This window comes from Crocuta crocuta, unplaced genomic scaffold (genome assembly GCF_008692635.1).
Source record: "Crocuta crocuta isolate KB4526 unplaced genomic scaffold, BGI_CrCroc_1.0 scaffold162, whole genome shotgun sequence".
NCBI lineage: Eukaryota > Metazoa > Chordata > Mammalia > Carnivora > Hyaenidae > Crocuta > Crocuta crocuta.
This window is the reverse complement of record NW_027529433.1, coordinates 9,284,306-9,304,321: the sequence shown is the minus strand read 5'-3', so window position 1 is coordinate 9,304,321 and position 20,016 is coordinate 9,284,306. Positions and strand designations below refer to the sequence as shown.

The window sequence follows — 20,016 nt, the reverse complement described above, 5'->3', positions numbered from 1 at the left end:
GGCAGAGAAAGAGAATCCTAAGCAGGCTTCTTCATGCTGTCAGCTCAAACTCAAGAACTGTGAGATCATGACTTGAGCCAAGATCAAGAGTTGGATGCTTAACCAGCTGAGCCACCCAGGCGCCCCTGCCCTTTTTTAAAATTAGAAGTAATCCTAGAGTCAGCATCTTTTCTTTCTCCATAAGTGATTATTTTTTGAGGTAGAATTCTTAGAAGTGATGTTTACCAAGGTCAAAGGATCATAAATACTCCAAATTGTTCTGTAGTGAAGTTATGCGAATTTATAACCCACTGCCAATGTCGCATCCTGTCAAACTTCTGTAATCTTAGTCATCTTGATGAGCAAAACAAAACCACTTGTTTTAGTAAGTTACAGTTTTGGTGGGGTCACATTTTTTCAGATGTTTACATTACTTGGATATTCTCATTTTCATATCTGTTGCATTCTTTTTCTCTTTCCACCAAGAAAGCAGCAGTTTTATTCTAGTCAATGTGTGATTTATTTGGGAGTAAAGTTTAAGGTGGTGTGCTAAATGGATTTTCCTCCTTTAGGAAATCCAGATAGTTGGGGCGCCTGGGTTGCTCAGTTGATTAAGCATCTGACTTCAGTGCAGAGCATGATCTCCCGGTTCGTGGGTTCAAGCCCCATGTTAGGATGCTGGGCTCTGTGCTGACAGCTAGCTCGGAGCCTGGAGCCTGATTTGGATTCTGTGTCTACCCCTCTCTCTATCCCTCCCCCAGTCATGCTGTCTCTCTCTCTCATAAATAAATAAACTTAAAAACAACATTAAAAAAAAATCCAGATAATTTTTTTCTCCTTGTGATGCCACTTTTATGATGTGCTTAATTCTTACTGTAGGACCATATAATTCTATAAGTCATATAAACAGGCATCTAGGTGGCTCAGTTAATATCTGATTGTTGATTTCGGCTCAGGTCATAATCTCATGGTTTGTGGGTTCAAGCCCCCACATCAGTATTCCTGCTGACAGCATGAAGCCTCCTTGGGGTTCTCTCTCCCCTTTCTTTGTCCCTCCACAGCTCTGTCTCTCCCTCGAAAATAAATACACCTTTTTAAAAATGTTACAGAAACAGACATTAATTAATACAAAAGCTGAAGTTGGGGCACCTGAGTGGCTTAGTCAGTTGGGCGTCTGACTTTGGCTCAGGTCATGATCTCACAGTTTGTGAGTTCGAGCCTTGCATTGGGCACTGTGCTGACAGCTCGGAGCCTGGAGCCTGCTTCGGATTCTGTGTCTCCCTCTCTCTCTGACCCTCCCTTGCTTGCACTCTGTCTTTCTCTCTGTCTCTCTCTCTCAAAAATAAACATTAAAAAATTTTTTTGAAAAACATTAAAAAAAAAAAGCTGAAGAAACTCTATTCATGAAAATCCAAGCTATAACATTAGGAAGTATTGGTAATATGCAGTTATAACTTCATGTTACAACTTGGTTATTAGAGTAATAAAATCTAAATACCCTTAAAGCAAGAAGAACTTGGTATCAGGCTAAAAAAGCAGAACTTAATCTTTTGCTATGTTAATTATTGCAGACATTAAATGACCTAAGGCAGTTATAACAGAGTTTGATATATACATCTTCCAAACCATTGCTTTGGGAACCATTTTAATATAAAATAAGGGTACTTTTATTTTTCATTGCAGTAATGCATTTTGAAGACTGGAGAATAACCACATTGATCTGATGCAGAGATAGGAAACATAATAAAAGCACTAGTTTTTCCTAGCACTGTTCACCAGACACGTTTATTGTGAGAAAAAATGTTTGCTTAGGAGTAAAAATTGTATATGTAATGAGAATTGTGATATTATGAACTCACATAGAAAGCACCAGAGTGACGAGGGATGAAGTAAATTCTTTTATCTGTTTCTGGGCTTTCTATAATCTGTTCCTTTTTTCTTTTTTTATTAGCCAATATTATTCTCTTCTGATTACTAAATATTTGATAATATATTTTCTTATCTGGCAGAGCAAGTCTTCTTTTTTTATGTTTATTTATTTATTTTGAGAGAGCGCATATGTGTGAGGCTCCAGACAAGGGGCAGAGGGAGAGAGGGAGAGAGGGAGAATTCCAAACAGTCTCCACACTATCAGGACAGAGCCCTGACATAATGGGCCTTGAACTCAAACTGTGAGATCATGACCTGAGCTTAATCAACAGTTAAATGCTTAACTGAGTGAGGCACCCAAGTGCCCCTCATTTCTTTTTTTATTCCCAGTTATTTTGGCTTTTCCCCACCTTTATCCTTACACATTAATCCCTCCTTGCAGTGTTGTTTGGATTAATCCATGTAAAACAAGTAACCTAATGCACAGTACATATTTAAGGACATAGTAAACACTTGTTGGTATTAACATCACTGCCTTTCCGTGATGTTCCGTTAAAAATTCTCTTTTTAGGGGCGCCTGGGTGGCTTAGTCGGTTAAGCGTCCGACTTTAGCTTAGGTCATGATCTCGCGGTTCGTGGGTTCGAGCCCTGCGTTCGAGCTGACTGCCAGCTCAGAGACTGGAGCCTATTTCAGAGTCTGTATGTCCCTCTCTCTCTGACCCTCCCCTGCTCATGCTGTCTCTCTCTCTCCTAGAAATAAATAAAAATATTTTTTAAAAAATTCTCTTTTTATTGGGGTGCCTGGATGGCTTAGTAGGACATGGGACTCTTGATCTCAGGGTCATGAGTTCAAGTCCCATGTTGGGTGTAAAGCTTAATTCTTTTTTTCATTGGCCACTTGAGGCTTCAGGAGAAGGCTCCTTAACAACTAGAGCTTAAAAATTAGAGCTAAAAATGGTGTTCTGCCTTGAAAGATTGGAGTTCTTCAGACACCTGCCATATTGCTACATGGTCATGGTTAATTTCCATATCTCACTTTCCAACTTAATTTTCTTACCCAGCTTTATCAGTCCCTTATTTCCTGCACATCTTTTCATTCTGTCTTTCTCTGGCACAGACCTCAACGATTCACAAATCAACTGTACTCACCATAAACTTCTAGCTACCCTGCATCTCCCCTGCTCTGGACTAATAAACTGTCTTTGCTTCTTGTCACATGCTTTTGGGAAAAGTTATACCACAAAGATTGATGGCCATAGAAATCCATGGCTTTCAATGTCAAATGGACCGACCCTTCACACTGCCAGTTTTTCTTATTCCAGCTCACTTTTTATCTTCCATTTACTAAGCAACCATTCAAACCTTTATCGCTCTTCTGAATTCTCTTCATTCATTCTGAGCACTTCTGCTTTATAGGAAAAACAAATGACCCTTCATCTTGCCCCCAAACTTAAAGATATATTTTCATGTGAGTTGTCTTTTACCTAACCAATCTTTCTATTAATGGTCTTGGATAGCATAATTTTTTCTTCAGGAGACTTACTCCATCAAATAGATATATTCTCAGATTGAACTTTCTTTCTCTTCTTTCTCCATAACTACAGTTTTTTTCCATCTTAAAATGATTCAAAGAATAGATAAGGCTCACTGTCCTTCTTTACTTCACCTCATGTTATTTCACAGTCTGCCATCTGTCCTCCAAACTTCCCCCAAGTCATTGAGAGATGACTTAATTGTTGGTGATCCAGACAAAATGCCTGTAGCTTATAAAATAGGGCTTTATTTATTAGAAATTTTATGTAATTGTGTTATGTTAACTAATGTTAAATTGCTAATAATCTGTATTTTAGAATTTGGAAGGACTTTAAACATGAAAGTGTGGCAGGCCCATATTTTTTATAACTGTCTAGGAAATTTTAAATCCCACTGCTTTCTTTTCTCTATTATTATTCCTTTAGTTAACAAGGGCTTACAAAATTATCTCACTGATGGTAGAGTTATACCCACAATTGGTTTTCATGTAACTCTTTGAAGTAAGGCGTCTACAAAGGCCTAAGACGTTATTTAGAGAGTGAGAATTTCTTACATTTGCTCTAGGGAAAGAAAATTATTTTTGGAGTCAGTCCTAACTGGTTTTGAATTCTGACTCTCCCATTACTTAAAATTAATGACATTGTGGAAATAATAGTAATGTCTCTGAGCCTTAGCTGACTCATCTGTAAAAAAGAGATCATAATATTTTTCTCACTAGATTATAAAGAAAGTGCTTATTAATAAGCCCCACAGCGGGTAGTCATGAGTATGAGTTTCTTTTGGTTGGTCACACTTCCCAAGCCACCTAGAAGTATTAAAGGGGGAATTCAGAAGCAGAGAACTGTGGACGTTTTTAATGTTTCTAGAGTGTTCTCATAACCTTTTATCTTCAGTACTCTTAAGTGTGTGATGGGCCACTGAGAAAGGAAATCATCAAAGCTTAAGAAACCTATCAAAGCTTAAAATTCCCATAGCTACAAAGGAACTGTAGTGTTTTGATAAATTGATAAATTTTTAACTATTTTTGTATACCTAAGATTGTATATTTACAGACGTCTTGATTCTGTTTTAGTAACTATTGTATTAATACTTTAGATATAATATACTGATTTAACTATTTTCTTATTGGAAATTTAAATTCTTAATTTTCTTAATTAAAATTTCCTAACTTTTTTTATCTAAGGCTATAATCTTGATAGAGCTTTTTTCTTTCTTTGTTTCTTTTTTTTTAAGTTTTTTCTTTTTTAATGTTTGTTTATTTTTGAGAGACTGAGACAGGGCGGGAATGGGGGTGGGGCAGAGAGCGAGATAGATAAAGAATCCAAAGTAGGCTCCACGGTTTGAGCTGCCAGCACAGAGCCCAACACAGGGCTTAAACTCACAAACCATGAGATCATGACTTGAGCCAAAGTTAGGCGCTTAACTGACTGAGCCACCCAGGTGCCTCTAAGTTTATTTATTTTGAGAGAGACCGTATGTGCACAAATACGGGAGAGCTGGGGTGGGGATGGGAGAATCCCAGCCAGGCTCTAATCTTCGTGCTTGTCAGTACAGAGCCCTACGCAGGGCTCAAAGTCACAAATTGTGAGATCATGACCCAAGCCGAAACCAATAATCATTCAGAAGCTTGACGCACTGAGCCACCCAGGCGCCCCATCTCTTTTTTCCCTTTTTTGCATTATTTCTTTTGGGTAACTTACTTTAAACTTAGTATGATTTACATTTTAAAAGTTATCCTCCCTTTTATTAAAAAAGGAGTACAAATAACATGGGCACATTGTGAAAATGTCACACTATTTAGAAATAAAGCAAATGATTAATTTTATCCCTGTTTAGCCTATTCAGTTTCCTCTCCAAAGATACCAGTTTCTTGTATATCTTCCTTAGATAGTCTATTTACATAAATAATTACACAGGTAATCTCATTATATTGAACTTAAATGGAAACTCAGATGCTCTGTGTTTTACATGTTTTTGTTTCATTTTAACTGTATCATAATTTATTTTTAACCAACCCCTCAATGATGGACATTTAGATTGTTTACAGTTTTTGTTACTGCATCAGGTCACAAATGGAGTAACGTTTTCTAAAGCATGATGTTACTACATTAAAGACATTAGTCTTTAAAAATTGGAAATGTTTTGGGGTGCCTGGGTGGCTCACTTGGTTAAGCGGACGACTTCGGCTCAGGTCATGATCTCACAGGTTGTGGGTTCGAGCCCCGCGTAGGGCTCTGTGCTGACAGCTAGCTCAGAGCCCGGAGCCTGTTTCAGATTCTGTATCTCCCTCTCTCTCTGACCCTCCCCTGCTCATGTTGTCTCTATTTCTCTCTCAAAAATAAATAAAACATTAAAAAAAAAAAAAAAGGAATTGGAAATGTTAGCATGTTCAGGATAAATTTTTAGGGGAGAAATTGTTTTGTTTTGTTTTTTGGTTACTAGTTCTTTTTCTAACCACTATCGACAAGCTACCCTATCCTCACTGAGATTCTGTCCAGCAGATCCCACGCATGAATATAAAAGGCCTGGGATATAGATGAGAAATAGTAGTCATTCGAGAAGGGCAGACATCCCAGAATATGTCCTAAGACAGTACTGGCAGGGGTGGTTGGCTCTTTGGTATTACTAGTATACAAAAGGTCATTAAGATTTCTTAAAGACTCTTATGAGATCTTTAGGTCTTTGTTTCATGAATTTCTCTCTTTATAGATTGATTCCCGTGTTAGTGAATGGCATGAAGTACTCAGATATAGATATTATCCTACTTAAGGTAAGGAAACTTTCCTGATGAATAGGGAATCTTGTTTCTCTTGATGTAGAGATTCTTTGAATTTGACTAATAGAGCATGTATTCAAAATAGACCCTGTGTAAATGTTTTCTGTTACGTATAATATGCTATAGAGTGCAGAGAAGCAAATGATGAATTTGGGAGAGAACATTCCAACTTCATTGGAACCAAATGGTGACACTAGTAGAGAATTTCCTATTGATTCATTTGTAGTTCATTTTAAAATATATTGAATATGATCTGAGTCTTATTCAGGTACTCTAGATTATGCCAGCAACGGGAGGCAATATTATAATGTAGTTAAAAGTGCCTAATACTCAACCTGTGTTACTGATAGTTCTTTTCTCCTTAACAAAGAACTATTTTTCTGCCCAGGGCAGTGGTTCTTAATGAAGAGGTACACCTCAAAACCAGGTGCATGAACCCATCTCTCCCTTATTCTGATTCTTTCATGCATGTACATATTAGCATATAATGATATTTGAATATTATAAAAAATTTTTTCAAAAAACAGGGTGATGTTGAAGAAGATGAAACAATTCCTGATAGTGAACAAGATATAAGGCCACGTTTTCATCGATCGAGGACAGTGGCTCAGCAGCATGATGAAGATGGAATTGAAGAGGAAGACGACGATGACGATGAAATTGATGATGATGATACAATATCTGACTGGAATCTTAGTAAGTCAGAGGGAAGAGTACAGTTGCCTGCTTTGATAGCAACTTCATTGAGAAATCATACACATAATTGTCCAGTACCCTCAGTAAAGGGTTAAAGGGTACAATTCAGTCGTTTTCGTATATTCACAGAGTTAGCAACCATCACCACAGTACATTTTGGGGTGTTTACATCAACCCAGAAATAACCCCGTTTTTATTAGAGGTCGCTCACTCCCCACTTTCTTCCAGTCCCCCAACCCAAAGCAACTACCAGTCTCTATTCTGTCCCTCTGGAATTGCCTATTTTGGACATTTCCTGTAAACAGAATCATACCAAATGTGGTCCTTGAGGACTACCTTCTTTCACTTAGCATGTTTTCAATATTTGTCCATGTTACAGTGTGTATCAATACTTCATTTCTTTTAAATGTGGAAAAAGAATCCATTGTGTGTATATGCCATGTGTTAGTTACCCATTCATCACTTGATGGACACTTGGTTTCTTGCGGCTCTTACAAGTAATGATGCTGTGAACGTTCGTGTCAAGTTTACGTGTGGACATACGTTTTCACTTGTGGATACAGACAGAAGTGCGATTACTGGGTTTCCACAGTGGCCCCATCATTTACTTTCATATCAGCATTATCTTAGGGTTGTGGTTTCTCCATATGCTTGCCAACATTTGTTGTCTTTTTTATTATAGCCATTCTAGTAGATGCGATTATGCTTCTTAAAGACTTCTTACCTCACACTGCCATTTTTTCAAAAGGCTGTACATTTTATTTGACATTATAAAGTAGGAACATTGGCCACAAGCTTTTCCTGTTTTCTTAACATAAACTTATTTTTCATGGTAGTTTGGCTGCTGATTTTCAAGGATAATACTAAAATCATATAAATTGCTTTGTCATTCTCAAACTTACCAATGAAGTTTTTAAAAATCTCTCGTTAATTTTCAGACTTAGCTGTATATCCAAATCATCTCTTGAGCCGACATTCTGCCCCACACTCTAGTGAAATGAGGAACCTAAACACCTGTGTTTTGTTTTTGTTTGTGTGCTGGTCCTTAGAGCTTCATGCTCTAGTTCAAGGTTTCTCAGCCTCTGCGCTTTTGACGTTTTGCCACATGATTCTTTGTGTGGTGGCTGTCGTGTGCATTGTAGAACGTCGAGCAGCACCCCCCCACACACACACACACAGTTGTGACTACCACTGGTGTCCCCAGACATTGCCCATTATCCCTAGTTAAGAGCCACTGCTATAATTCAGAGTGTTGGGATTTCTAATAACTGATGAAACAGTTAAGGTCATGAGTCACCAGACTGAACTGTGTGATTCATTTGGTTAAATAATGCTAATTCCTCTGTTGCCCGTTTAGTTTTCTGTAACAGTTCCTTAGAGTGTCCGATATGCCCAGCACTAGGCCAAGGACTTGGCATCCATATCCCATTTAATCTTTACAACAGCCTTATGTTAGTAAAGAAACTGCAAAAAGAGAAATTTGCCTATGGTTGGTTAACATAGCTAGTAATAATGGCACATACAATCTTGGACCCCAAATTTCCCACAGCAAGAGAACACGAGGTCGTCACTGTTGCCACAAATTATAGTAGCCCCCTGTAATCCATGAGGGGATATGTTCCAAGACCCCCATTGGGTACCTAAAATCACAGATAGTCTGAATCCTCTACGTACTTTTGAGGTTTTTGTATGTACATACATAGATGCTTCTAATAAAGTGTACTGTATAAATATAGGCACTATAAGAGATTAACAACAATAATAGGAAAATAGAAGAGTTATATGGGCGGCCTTGGTGGCTCAGTCAGTTAAGCATCTGACTTTGGCTCAGGTCCTGATCTTGCAGTTTATGAGGTTGAGCCCCACCTTGGGCTCTGTGCTGATATCTTAGAGCCTGAAGCCTACTTTGGATTCTGTGTCTCCCTTGCTCTCTCTCCCTCCCCTGCTTGCATGCTGTCTCTCTCTCAAAAGTAAATAAATATTAAAAAATGTAAAAAACAGAGGATTATTCCCTTTCAGACTGCACTTAACCAAGGGTAACTGAAATCCATGGAATACAAAATTGCACGGTGAGGGGCTGTTCTACTTCCTCCCAGTGTATCCCCGTAGGCTGGGAGCAGGATGGATTCAGACTATAGTGTAGATAACTTTACAAAAGTAATCATGTTCATTGCATTGGGGGGGAGGAAACTACTTCCTCTTCACATCCCACCCATTTTTATATTCTTGAAGAAGTTTTTCCATGCGCATATGGAGAAAACCTGTTTATCTTTTTGGAGAAGAGGTTGACTTTCCAGCAGTGAAATGAAATTGATTTTGTGTACTCTGTTGGTTCTTTTCCATATATTGTATAACTCATTCTGTGTTAGTACATAAAGATTTCATTCGCTTTGATGGCAGTGTAATAGTCATTTGTATGGCTCTGCCATACAGTATAACTGGGACCCTTACTGATGTTTACAGTGTTACTTCTAGCCAGTTTAACAGCCTTTTTAAAAAAAAGATTTTACTGTTGTTTAACAGTTTGTGATGAACTATTTAGTATGCCTAATCACATTGGAAAAAAGTTTTTATACTTAATGTTAGTTACCTTTTTGTTTTCTTAATTATTGTGTTAAATGAAATCTGAATTGATACATAGTTCCTTGGCTAATAGTTCTTTGTCTGGAGAATGCTTTCCAGCATATTTTATGCTTCATGCGCTGGTGACTCATTCAGATTTATTTGCTTCACCTCCTGCTAAGTCATGTGTTTGCTTCTGAATGATCTATCACTAAGTAGAAGTAATAAATGTACACATTTTGCTGCAGGTTAGTTTGCTAATTCTTGGTCATAAAAAATATTTCTTGTATGTAGAGACAGACTGCCTGTTATTTAATTGAGTTCGTTGAAACTGTAGATGTATGACTCTGAAGTGTTGTACATAGAACAAATATTCCTGATAATAGAGTTTAATGTAAAAATTTTTGAATTAAATATTTCTTTAGGGAAATGTTCTGCTGCTGCCCTAGATGTTCTTGCAAATGTGTATCGTGATGAGCTTTTGCCACATATTTTGCCCCTTTTGAAAGAATTGCTTTTTCATCATGAATGGGTTGTTAAAGAATCCGGCATCTTGGTTTTAGGAGCAATTGCTGAAGGTAAGTCTTAAGTCAAAACTGAACTGTGAAGTCCTTAATAGGCCCTACTGCAGATGGGCCACTTTAAAGAATGTTACCCTATAAGCAGACTCTTCGGTCTGCGATCTACATACTTTGCTCTCTTGTGTTGCTGATGTGGAATAGACAGTCCTATGATCTACATTAACTTAAAAAATATACTTGGATTCAGAAGCCATCTTAGGATAAGTTATTACCTTGAACAGTGAACTATTATTAAATAGCCATTGGCTTATTTCTAACCCCACCCAGAGAGTTTATAAATGCTTCTGTTACAATAAAGGGAACAGAATGAGAGGACTGATGTCAGAAGCATCCCTGTTGCTAGAAAAATTATTTTCTCCGTAGGTAAGTGTATGAAGCATAGTAGGAGAGTCTCCTTGTTCTCTCTGAAGGATTGTTGTGTCCTAGCTGTAAGCCTGTAAATACAAGAAATTGAAGTATTTTACAGGCACTTCTGAAAGCTATGATTTGTTAACAGAAGTAAAATGAACTCTTCTAACCCTATTAGAAGATACTTAGGAGCAGTTAGCTCTCATTTCTTTTTTTTTTCTTTTTTTAAATTTCGAACAGATTATTACAGTGTATTTTCTATAATGGAGATAATCTGAATGTTTTTGATGGATGCTTATATGATTTTAGCATTCAACTGAAATAATGTTTTAACCAAATGTTAGCACTTTCTGCAAGATTTGTTACTTATTTTTCCAGGTTGCATGCAAGGCATGATTCCATACTTGCCTGAGCTCATTCCTCACCTTATTCAGTGCCTCTCTGATAAAAAGGCTCTTGTGCGTTCAATAACGTGCTGGACTCTTAGCCGCTATGCACACTGGGTAGTCAGCCAGCCCCCAGACACGTACCTGAAGCCATTAATGACAGAATTGCTAAAGCGCATCCTGGACAGCAACAAGAGAGTACAAGAAGCTGCCTGCAGGTGGGACAAATCCATAATAGTGTTCATTGTGGGGCAGTGGGATGGGCATTTTAGTGAGAAATTAATTTTCAACTTCATGATGGAATGTTGGAATTAAACCATCAGTGGGAGCTTTTGTTTTCTGTAGTTTTTACCTAATGGCTTTGCAAATTCAAATGTGAATCAATTAGACCTTCTCCTTTGCTGGTTCTTCAACACATTTTTTTTTCTCCTCAGTGGATTTGATAACTGTAGAATGCTCTTCACCCTAATTCTCACAACCTGGAGTGGTGATGTTGGGGTTCTTGCTCTTGAAGGAATAACAAAGTTTGAGCAGATTTACGTCATTAGTTTAAAGGTCACCAGCTCCATACAAAGTCCTACAGTGACCTGTCCTTAGTGAATCTACCCCAGTAGCTACTCTGTTGGTTGTGTTTGGAGCTCTCTTTGTTTTTATATCAGATCAGCAGTTTTATTACTATAAATATTCCAGTTTTCTGGGACAAACCTTATGTTCTAAAAAGGCCTGACATATTTATAGGTCTTAACTTTTTAATTAGAATTTTTTTACCGTTGGCTTTGTTTATAAAAAGAAACAGTTGTTGAAAAAGAGCGTAAATTTAAGTGGAGTTGGACTTTACCAGATGTGAAGCAAAAATACCTGGAACATATCTCTAATTCCTAATAAGATGAAAAAGTTGAACCAAAGGGACTTGGGTGATGAATAGCACCCTTTTATTTAAAAAAAAAAGTGAGGGGAGGATACAGATTATATTTGCTTTCCTGCAAACATAATCTGTGTTTTTTTAAACTCTACTAATTGTTAGGTATATATTAAATGCTGGGTTTGCATTCCCTCCCTTCTTTAAGCTTAGAAGCTGGTACAGAATACTAAATAACTATATAATTCCTGGCAAGTGCTGTAAAGGAAATAAATAAATAGTTCACAATTTAAGACCGGGCTTTCACTAACAAATGGCTTAAGCCTATCATTTTAGGAAATCCCTGAGTAGGTAGAATAGAAGATAATACAAACTTCAATTTTAAAAATAAAGAGCTAGGTATACCTTAAGAGTCCAGATGAATTTAGGTCTAAATTGAAGTAACTACTCAGACCCTGAAATTTTTTTCCTTCTTGTACATTTGTGTTAATAGATAAGCCATACATAAGTTAAATTTTTAATAACAAATACACTATGCATTCTGATATATAATGTAGACCTGAGACCAACGTTTTTAAGCTTTATGGAGGAAAAGTTGGCAAAAATAATCCATATATTTAAAATGTACAGTGGTAGGACTTGATAAAAATGTGCATTATAGAACAGTAACCAAGATCAAGGTAATTAACACATCTATCACCTCAGGTGGTTGACAAAAGTGTTTTTTTTGCAAGGTGAGAACGGTTAAGGTCTATGCTCAGCAACTTTCAAGTATACAGCAATGTGTTATTAATTTAGTCACCATGCTGTATATTAGGTCTAAGAATTCTTGTAACTGAAAATTGGTGCCCTTTGATCACCTGCATCATCCCATTTCCCCTCTCCTGCTAAGAGAAACATTTAAGAGGTCGTGACCCTCTGTTCTGATACATTTCAAACTAACTGTTAAAAGTGTTTCTGTCATTTTGTGACTCTTAGTATGTAATCTGAAGGGTAGGTGCAAGTTTAACATTTTTAATTCTGATTTTGTTAATCTGGAACAGTCGTTAGAATTTAAGCTCCCTGAGAATGGGGACATTGTTTGGTTCATTGTTCATTGCTTTATTCCCAGCACTAAATGACTAAATAGGAAATACCAGGAAATACCACATTTGTTGAATGTCCAAATAGAAGATCCAAAGACAGTTTTAGATTTTACCGTTGTAGTGAAGCATGTGTATATAGGTGACAGCTTCTTTGAAGGAAGTGAAAAGAAATGGGGAAGAAACAAGAAAAGTAAGCCTCTGGTGTGATGAGGTTGGGAGATAGTTATGTCAAGTATAAATAGATACTATATAATGTGTAAACTGTAGACTTAGCTTCCTAGCTCTATTACAAACTATTGTTTTTCTACAACAGCAATAATCTCTCTCTCTCTTTTAACTGTAGTGCCTTTGCTACCCTAGAAGAGGAGGCTTGTACAGAACTTGTTCCTTACCTTGCTTATATACTTGATACCCTGGTCTTCGCGTTTAGTAAATACCAGCATAAGAACCTGCTCATTCTTTATGATGCCATAGGAACTTTAGCAGATTCAGTAGGACATCATTTAAACAAACCAGTGAGTATCTGTGATTAACTATTAAGAAAAAATATCCAGCATAGTTAAAATCAGTAAGGTAACCTGTATTTGGAAATGAAAATGTTTGGGAAGATGTGAATACTTACTGTTAGTTACTTTAAAAATGTATATCTTAGGGGCGCCTGGGTGGCTTAGTCAGTTAAGGGTCCGACTTTTACTTAGGTCATGATCTCGCGGTTCGTGGGTTCGAGCCCTGCGTTGGGCTCTGTGCTGACTGCCAGCTCAGAGCCTGGAGCCTATTTCAGAGTCTGCGTCTCCCTCTCTCTGACCCTCCGCTGCTCACGCTGTCTCTCTCTCCTAGAAATAAATAAAAATATTAAAAAAAAAAAAAGTGTATCTTAAAAAGACAGCAAGTATATTTACTTTTTTAGATAGTGTTAATAAATATGTTCTTGGTGTGGAAATTATATCAGTATATCACATGAATGCACCAACACGTCTTAGAAAAGGGATGGGGCGCCTGGGTGGCTCAGTAGGTTAAGCGTCTGACTCTTGATTTCGGCTCAGGTCATGATCTCACAGGTCGTGAGTTCAAGCTCTGCATCAGGCTCCGTGCAGACAGTGCAGAGCCTGCTTGGAATTCTCTCTCTGTGCTTCCCTCTTCTCTTTCTCTGTCTCTCAAAAGAAAGAAATAAAGTTTATTTATTTAAATAAATAAAAAATGTTTTTTTTAAAAAAAGGGATAAAGAATATACACTGGAATTTGAGCTTTTACTTAATTCCAAGTATTTTTATATCCACCACTTCATAAATATTGTAGCTTTAGAGTCCCACATCTAAACATCTTTGTTTTCTTGCTGGAACTTACAGGTGTGGGGGATATATATTAAAGTAAAACAACTAGAAATTGGATAAGTTAAAAATGCTAAGTAGTGGTATAGAAGAAGAAGTATGTTTGGCTAAGAATCCAAACTCTTTCTAGTAGTGTTATGATGAAGATGATGGAATTGGTTTTTTTTTCTTTTTAATGTTTTATTTGTTTGTGAGAGAGAGCGAGAGAGACAGCATGAGCAGGGTCAGAGAGAGGGGGAGATACAGAATCTGAAACAGGCTCTGGGCTCTGAGCTTTCAGCACAGAGCCCCACGAGAGGCTTGAACCCACGAACTGTGAGATCATGACCTGAGCCGAAGTCGGACGCTTAAATTTCTTTAAATAGGATTAAAATAATAGAATTTCATTATAGCTCAAAATTCCCAGAAGAAGAATAGATTACATGTTTATGATTGCTTTATGACAAGTCTCAAGAAATTGTCTGTTTGGGACGCCTGGGTGGCTCAGTCGGTTAGGCGTCTGACTTCGGCTCAGGTCATGATCTCACGGTTCATGGGTTCGAGCCCCACGTCGGGCTCTGTGCTGACAGCTACCTCAGAGCCTGAAGCCTGCTTCTGATTCTGTGTCTCTCTCTCAGACCCTCCCCTGCTCACGCTGTCTCTCTCAGAAATAAACAAAACATTAAAAAAAAAATTTTTTTAATTGTTTATAAGTTATACTTAAAACTTGGTGCAAGATACGTTGTTTATGCGCTTACTCTCATGTTGGTTTTATGTGCCAGGGAATGGGGATTGCTTTTCTGAATGTCAGAGAGCCTTTAGAATCTCTGCCCCTTGTTCACATGACTTAGTATTTATTTATGGATTCTAACGTTTAAATAAAGACACTCGAATGACCGTGAATCTTTTTCTACAAATGCCTCCATAAGTTTACCTATCATTTATAACATGTTGTACAGTGAGAGCCATATTATATGTTACAAGTCCCAGGAATAAAAACATTCAGAGTAAAACTTACAGAAATTATCCCTGATTATGATCAAATAATTTTTCTGGAGTGGTACATTTGTATGCATTTTACTTCAAGAAGGATAGAAGATGATGGTAAAATAGAATAAGATTATATAAGTTAAAAGATAAGGCAGAAAATAAAAATTTTAAAAGTGCTATGTGGAGCAGACTGAGTCTTAAAAGGCTTTCTGTAATGATTTTACACAATTGCTTTAAATGGATTTTAATTTTCATAGACCCAAAATGGACTTGTTTACATGTGATAGTGGAGCTTTATGTGTTTTTCATCATTATAAATAGGAATATATTCAGATGCTAATGCCTCCACTGATCCAGAAATGGAACATGCTAAAGGATGAAGATAAAGATCTCTTCCCTTTACTAGAGGTATGCTAAGCTGGTATCCTTTAGTTACCCTAATAGCGTGTTTCATCAAAAACACATGTCTAGATATGAAGTGTGAGTATATGTGATAAGTGAAATATTAATAGGTTTACATTCTGAACCATTTCTGTTAAAATTTTGAGTAAGTATGTAACTGCTCTTTAATTATGGTACAACCATACTAAGAAATACTATTGAATAGAAAACTGATAATGGATGTGTTAGACTTTTTTTTTTTTTAAGGTAGATAGAGGATTATATTACATATGTTTTCTCATCTGCTCTACTTCGTTGATGATCATCTTGGGGATCATACCATATCAGCATGTATACGTCATGTAAATTTAGCCATGTTTCTTTATATAGATACAGAGCTATACTATGTTAATTAATATAGTTCAAATTATTTTATGTGTTATGTATTGTATATGCACACATATACTCAAACTTATATGTGAAGTAGCATTGGAACTTGGTGCTAAAATGAAGGGCTTTACTTCATACCTTTCTGTCCAGCTTGAGGCTTGATGTTTGATTTTTTATTTTTCTATTGTTTATTTTATTTATTTATTTATTTTATTTATTTATTTTGAGGAAACCTCCCCTTACCAGCAGCAACCTTAACAGCAATGGGTGGCATCCAAAGGAGAGGTTTGAAAAGATAACCTGCTATTATAGAATAGTAGAGCAGGCTAATAAATGCCCAGAATTTTACTGAGCACACTCTTAAAGCATTTATCATAACTTTATGAGACCCAGAAATTTACTTCTGTACTTTATTCTTTCTAGTGCCTATCTTCAGTTGCCACAGCCCTGCAGTCTGGTTTCCTTCCATACTGCGAACCTGTGTACCAGCGTTGTGTGAACCTAGTACAGAAGACTCTTGCACAAGCCATGGTATTGTTAAAAAATTATTATTTCTGCCCTCCTGGCACCATGAACATTTTTCTAAGGATAGGCATAATGTATACACATTTTTTCATGTAATTGATTCGAAGTAAGTCTCTTAAAACTTTTGTCTCTTTTCAGCTGAACAATGCTCAACCAGATCAATATGAGGCTCCAGATAAAGATTTTATGATAGTTGCTCTTGATTTACTCAGTGGCCTGGCTGAAGGACTTGGAGGCAACATTGAACAGCTGGTAGCCCGAAGTAACATTCTAACACTAATGTATCAATGCATGCAGGTGAGACTCGTTAAATTCAAATTAATTAAAACCTGATTATCTGTTTTCCATTAGGGTTAATTTCTTCTTATTCCTTGTAGGATAAAATGCCAGAAGTTCGACAGAGTTCCTTCGCCCTCTTAGGTGACCTGACAAAAGCTTGCTTTCAGCACGTTAAGCCTTGTATAGGTATGAATATTTTCTACTGCTGTGATATGATTCTTAACAATTAGTTTTACGTTAGCTGTGTTTTTGTATTATTAAACTGAAAAGTCATGGAATCCCAACTTTTATAAATGTTCATTTTACTGGTTAAAGGTGCTCTGAGTGAAGCAGGTGGGATGGGAAACCCTTGCTCCTTTGAATTCATCACCACAGCAGCTCATTAGGCACTTTTGTGACTGGAGAAAAGCTGGAAAAGTATTACTTTAGTATAAAGGACATGCCACCTGTGAAACCTTGGGACTGTATGCTAGTTAATGGATAATTTTTGAATAGCCTCTTTTTGGGTTAGTGGTAACCAAAAATAATAACAATCAGGTTTTCTCATGATAAAACCGCATACTCTTTTGGATATCCTAGGGAACTTTGCAAACAATTTACATTAAAAGTAAATAATGATTTTGTTTTAGTAGGATAGCATTTGTCTTAGCGTTTTGTGGTAATAATAGATTCCTTAAGTAACAAACTACGAATTGCTTCAAAATCATGGATTAAATGGGTTTTGGGTTTTCTTTCATTTCTATATCCCAGTGTTTTGAGTAATAGTTATAGTTGTTTATGATACACTTTTTTTCTTTTGGCTTTTTTTTTTTCTTTTGGCTTTTTCCTCCCTGTTTTATTGAGACATAATTGACATATAACGTTGTGTAATGTTCAGATGTACAACATAATGGTTTTGTATAGGTATATATTTCAAAATCAGAGAGAGAGGGAGACACAGAATCCGAAGCAGGAGGCTCCAGGCTCTGAGCTGTCAGCACAGTGCCCAATGCGGGGTTTGAACCCACGAGCTGTGGGATCATGACCTGAGCCGAAGTCGGATGCTAAGCCGACTGAGCCACTCTGATGCCCCTCCAGTTGTGCTTTTGAATAACAACTATATTTCTGAACTTTGAATAATACTAATTCTACTGTATTATACCCTCAAGTTTAAGCCTAACAACTCTTAAATGAAAATGTAATGAATTCTTGTTTTATAGAAAGCTTGTTCTACAGATATTTACCACCTGTTTTAGTTTTTAGGAATTTAAACTTGTATGAAAGGTTTCATTTCATTTTTTTTTAAGACTTTATAAATGATGTGTATCTTTTTCAAGAGGTACACCATGTCTACTTATCATCCTCTCTCTCTCTCTATGTTATCAGCTATTATTTTATAGGTTAGAGTTTCTCAAGCAGGGACAATTTTTATACCCTCGACCTTCGCACCCCCCTAAACATTTGGTAGTATCTGGAAACATTTTGTTTAACACTGGGGGGCTGTTACTCGTTATCTCGTATCTGGTAGGTAGAGGCAAATGATGTTGGTAATCATCATACAGTGCATGATACAGTTCTCTGCCCCATCCCCGCCCCTCACCCCTGCCACCACCTTCCATGCCCCCACCACCACCACCCGACGGCAGAGTGATTGGTATTGCTGAAATTTAGAAACCCTGGCTCACATCTGCAGTTTATTGGGGTTTTAAAAAAAGAATGATGCTCTAATTCTTCATTCAATAGTGAGAGTACATACAAAGAGTCCTTTTCCATACTCGTATATTTATTACCGAGAGATATAAACCATATAGGGGAGGCAGGATAATTACTTGGTTCTTCGTTTTTGTTTACCAGCTTCAAAATAATGAATTGATTCCCAGCATCTTCCACAGGTATCTGTATTGTGTTTCAGAGTTTAGTTTTTGTTTGTGTTTGGTTCTTTTTTGAGTGTCAGTATGAATTCATGATGCTCAAATTGTCCTACCGCTGGCAGTGGGAGCTTCATCAGATCGGCTCCTCAGTGCTTCCTGGTAGGACAAAATAGTCCAGGCTTGTTTTGTACATTTCCTGCCTTCAGCTTGCAATGAGATGTTCCTCTGACAGCCCTCATAACTTTTAAGTGGAAAATGATATTTAGAGACTATAATCTGAGCACTAAGGTAAAAGTTACTTTAAAAGCCCAAACCATCGATGTTTTTAAAAAAAAAACAAAAAACTTTTTTTTGTTTTTTCTGAGTCTCATGACAAGAGAGATTTCTGTACCACCTGTTTTTAATAATACCTCAAATAGACCAAAACTCCTGGTCTACTTCATAGTAAGTTCCGTGCCCCTTTCACTTTCTTAAATAGTCTCCACACCTTTTAAAAAATTGCTATTTCTTGCCTAGATTTCCGTTTCCACCTAGTAGATTTCCTTTAAAGCACAATATACTACTGTTGAGAAGCTTACTACATAGTTGTTAAAAAATTTTTTTTCTAGCTGATTTCATGCCTATATTGGGAACCAACCTAAATCCAGAGTTCATTTCAGTCTGCAATAATGCCACATGGGCAATTGGAGAAATCTCCATTCAAATGGGTAAGATCTTTTTCCCCCTTTAAAAGTACTGTGTAAATTGTTAGATGCCATAGTACTATATTTACAATTGCTTTTTCTTTATAATTTAAATCATTTTTAGATACATTTATTATTAACTTGTGTCACAGTTAATGGAGGGAGCAAAGTATTTTACATGGATATTTTAACATTCAAATTTTTCTTTTTTGTTTTCTCTTTTGGGGATGATTTAGGTATAGAGATGCAGCCTTATATTCCTATGGTGTTGCACCAGCTTGTAGAAATCATTAACAGACCCAACACACCAAAGACGTTGTTAGAGAATACAGGTACCATATGACTGAACTGTTATGGTGAAGAGAAAAATTACTTGCTTTTAAGGTTAAGATGCGTAGAGAAACCAAAGCAAAGCTAGCTTTAGAAGCCCAGCTTATTAATAAGAGCGATTTTAGATTCTCAGTAATGTTATGTACTGTTTTAACTGTATTCTGTAACCAGTTTTCAGAGACTTTCAAAAACTCTTCTCTCCTGTTCTCTGTGTTTTAGTACTCCCTAAAATGGACCCCAGCTAAAATAACTATTGAACAATATGAATTTTAATTTTACGTTAATTCAGAGAGAAACTGGCAGCTGGGAAGTAATTTTTGTTTTTTAATCTGTAAAAATGTGGCCAAAAATATCATTCAGTGTAGCGGCTAATTGGTTTACAATGGCATGTATATATTTTGTATTTTATTGTATACTTTCCTTCAAATTGAGAACTTAGGCAGAACCTTGTAGGATTTTTATTCAGGAGGCTTGTTTCTCTTTTGCATTTATAGAGAGCATGTTGATCTTAAAGAGTACCTTCCATACTATAGAACACATTTCAGGGTGATTTTTTTTCCACCCTGCCCAATTTTTGCTAATAGTGATAAAAGGTATAAATTTTATT

The 20,016-nt window shown here is 36.7% G+C and overlaps 1 protein-coding gene across 1 annotated transcript in view; it reads left to right on the top strand.

The window, feature by feature from the left end:
* TNPO1 (transportin 1) overlaps positions 1–20,016 on the top strand; it is a 57,664-nt gene that overhangs the window by 22,652 nt on the left and 14,996 nt on the right. Inside the window, exons 10-20 of the mRNA XM_077759954.1 lie at positions 6,091–6,151; positions 6,685–6,853; positions 9,841–9,993; positions 10,723–10,948; positions 13,018–13,189; positions 15,293–15,379; positions 16,166–16,273; positions 16,406–16,564; positions 16,645–16,732; positions 19,005–19,103; positions 19,316–19,411. Coding sequence (XP_077616080.1) covers positions 6,091–6,151; positions 6,685–6,853; positions 9,841–9,993; positions 10,723–10,948; positions 13,018–13,189; positions 15,293–15,379; positions 16,166–16,273; positions 16,406–16,564; positions 16,645–16,732; positions 19,005–19,103; positions 19,316–19,411 — 1,418 coding nt within the window. The remainder of the gene's footprint in view (positions 1–6,090; positions 6,152–6,684; positions 6,854–9,840; positions 9,994–10,722; positions 10,949–13,017; positions 13,190–15,292; positions 15,380–16,165; positions 16,274–16,405; positions 16,565–16,644; positions 16,733–19,004; positions 19,104–19,315; positions 19,412–20,016) is intronic.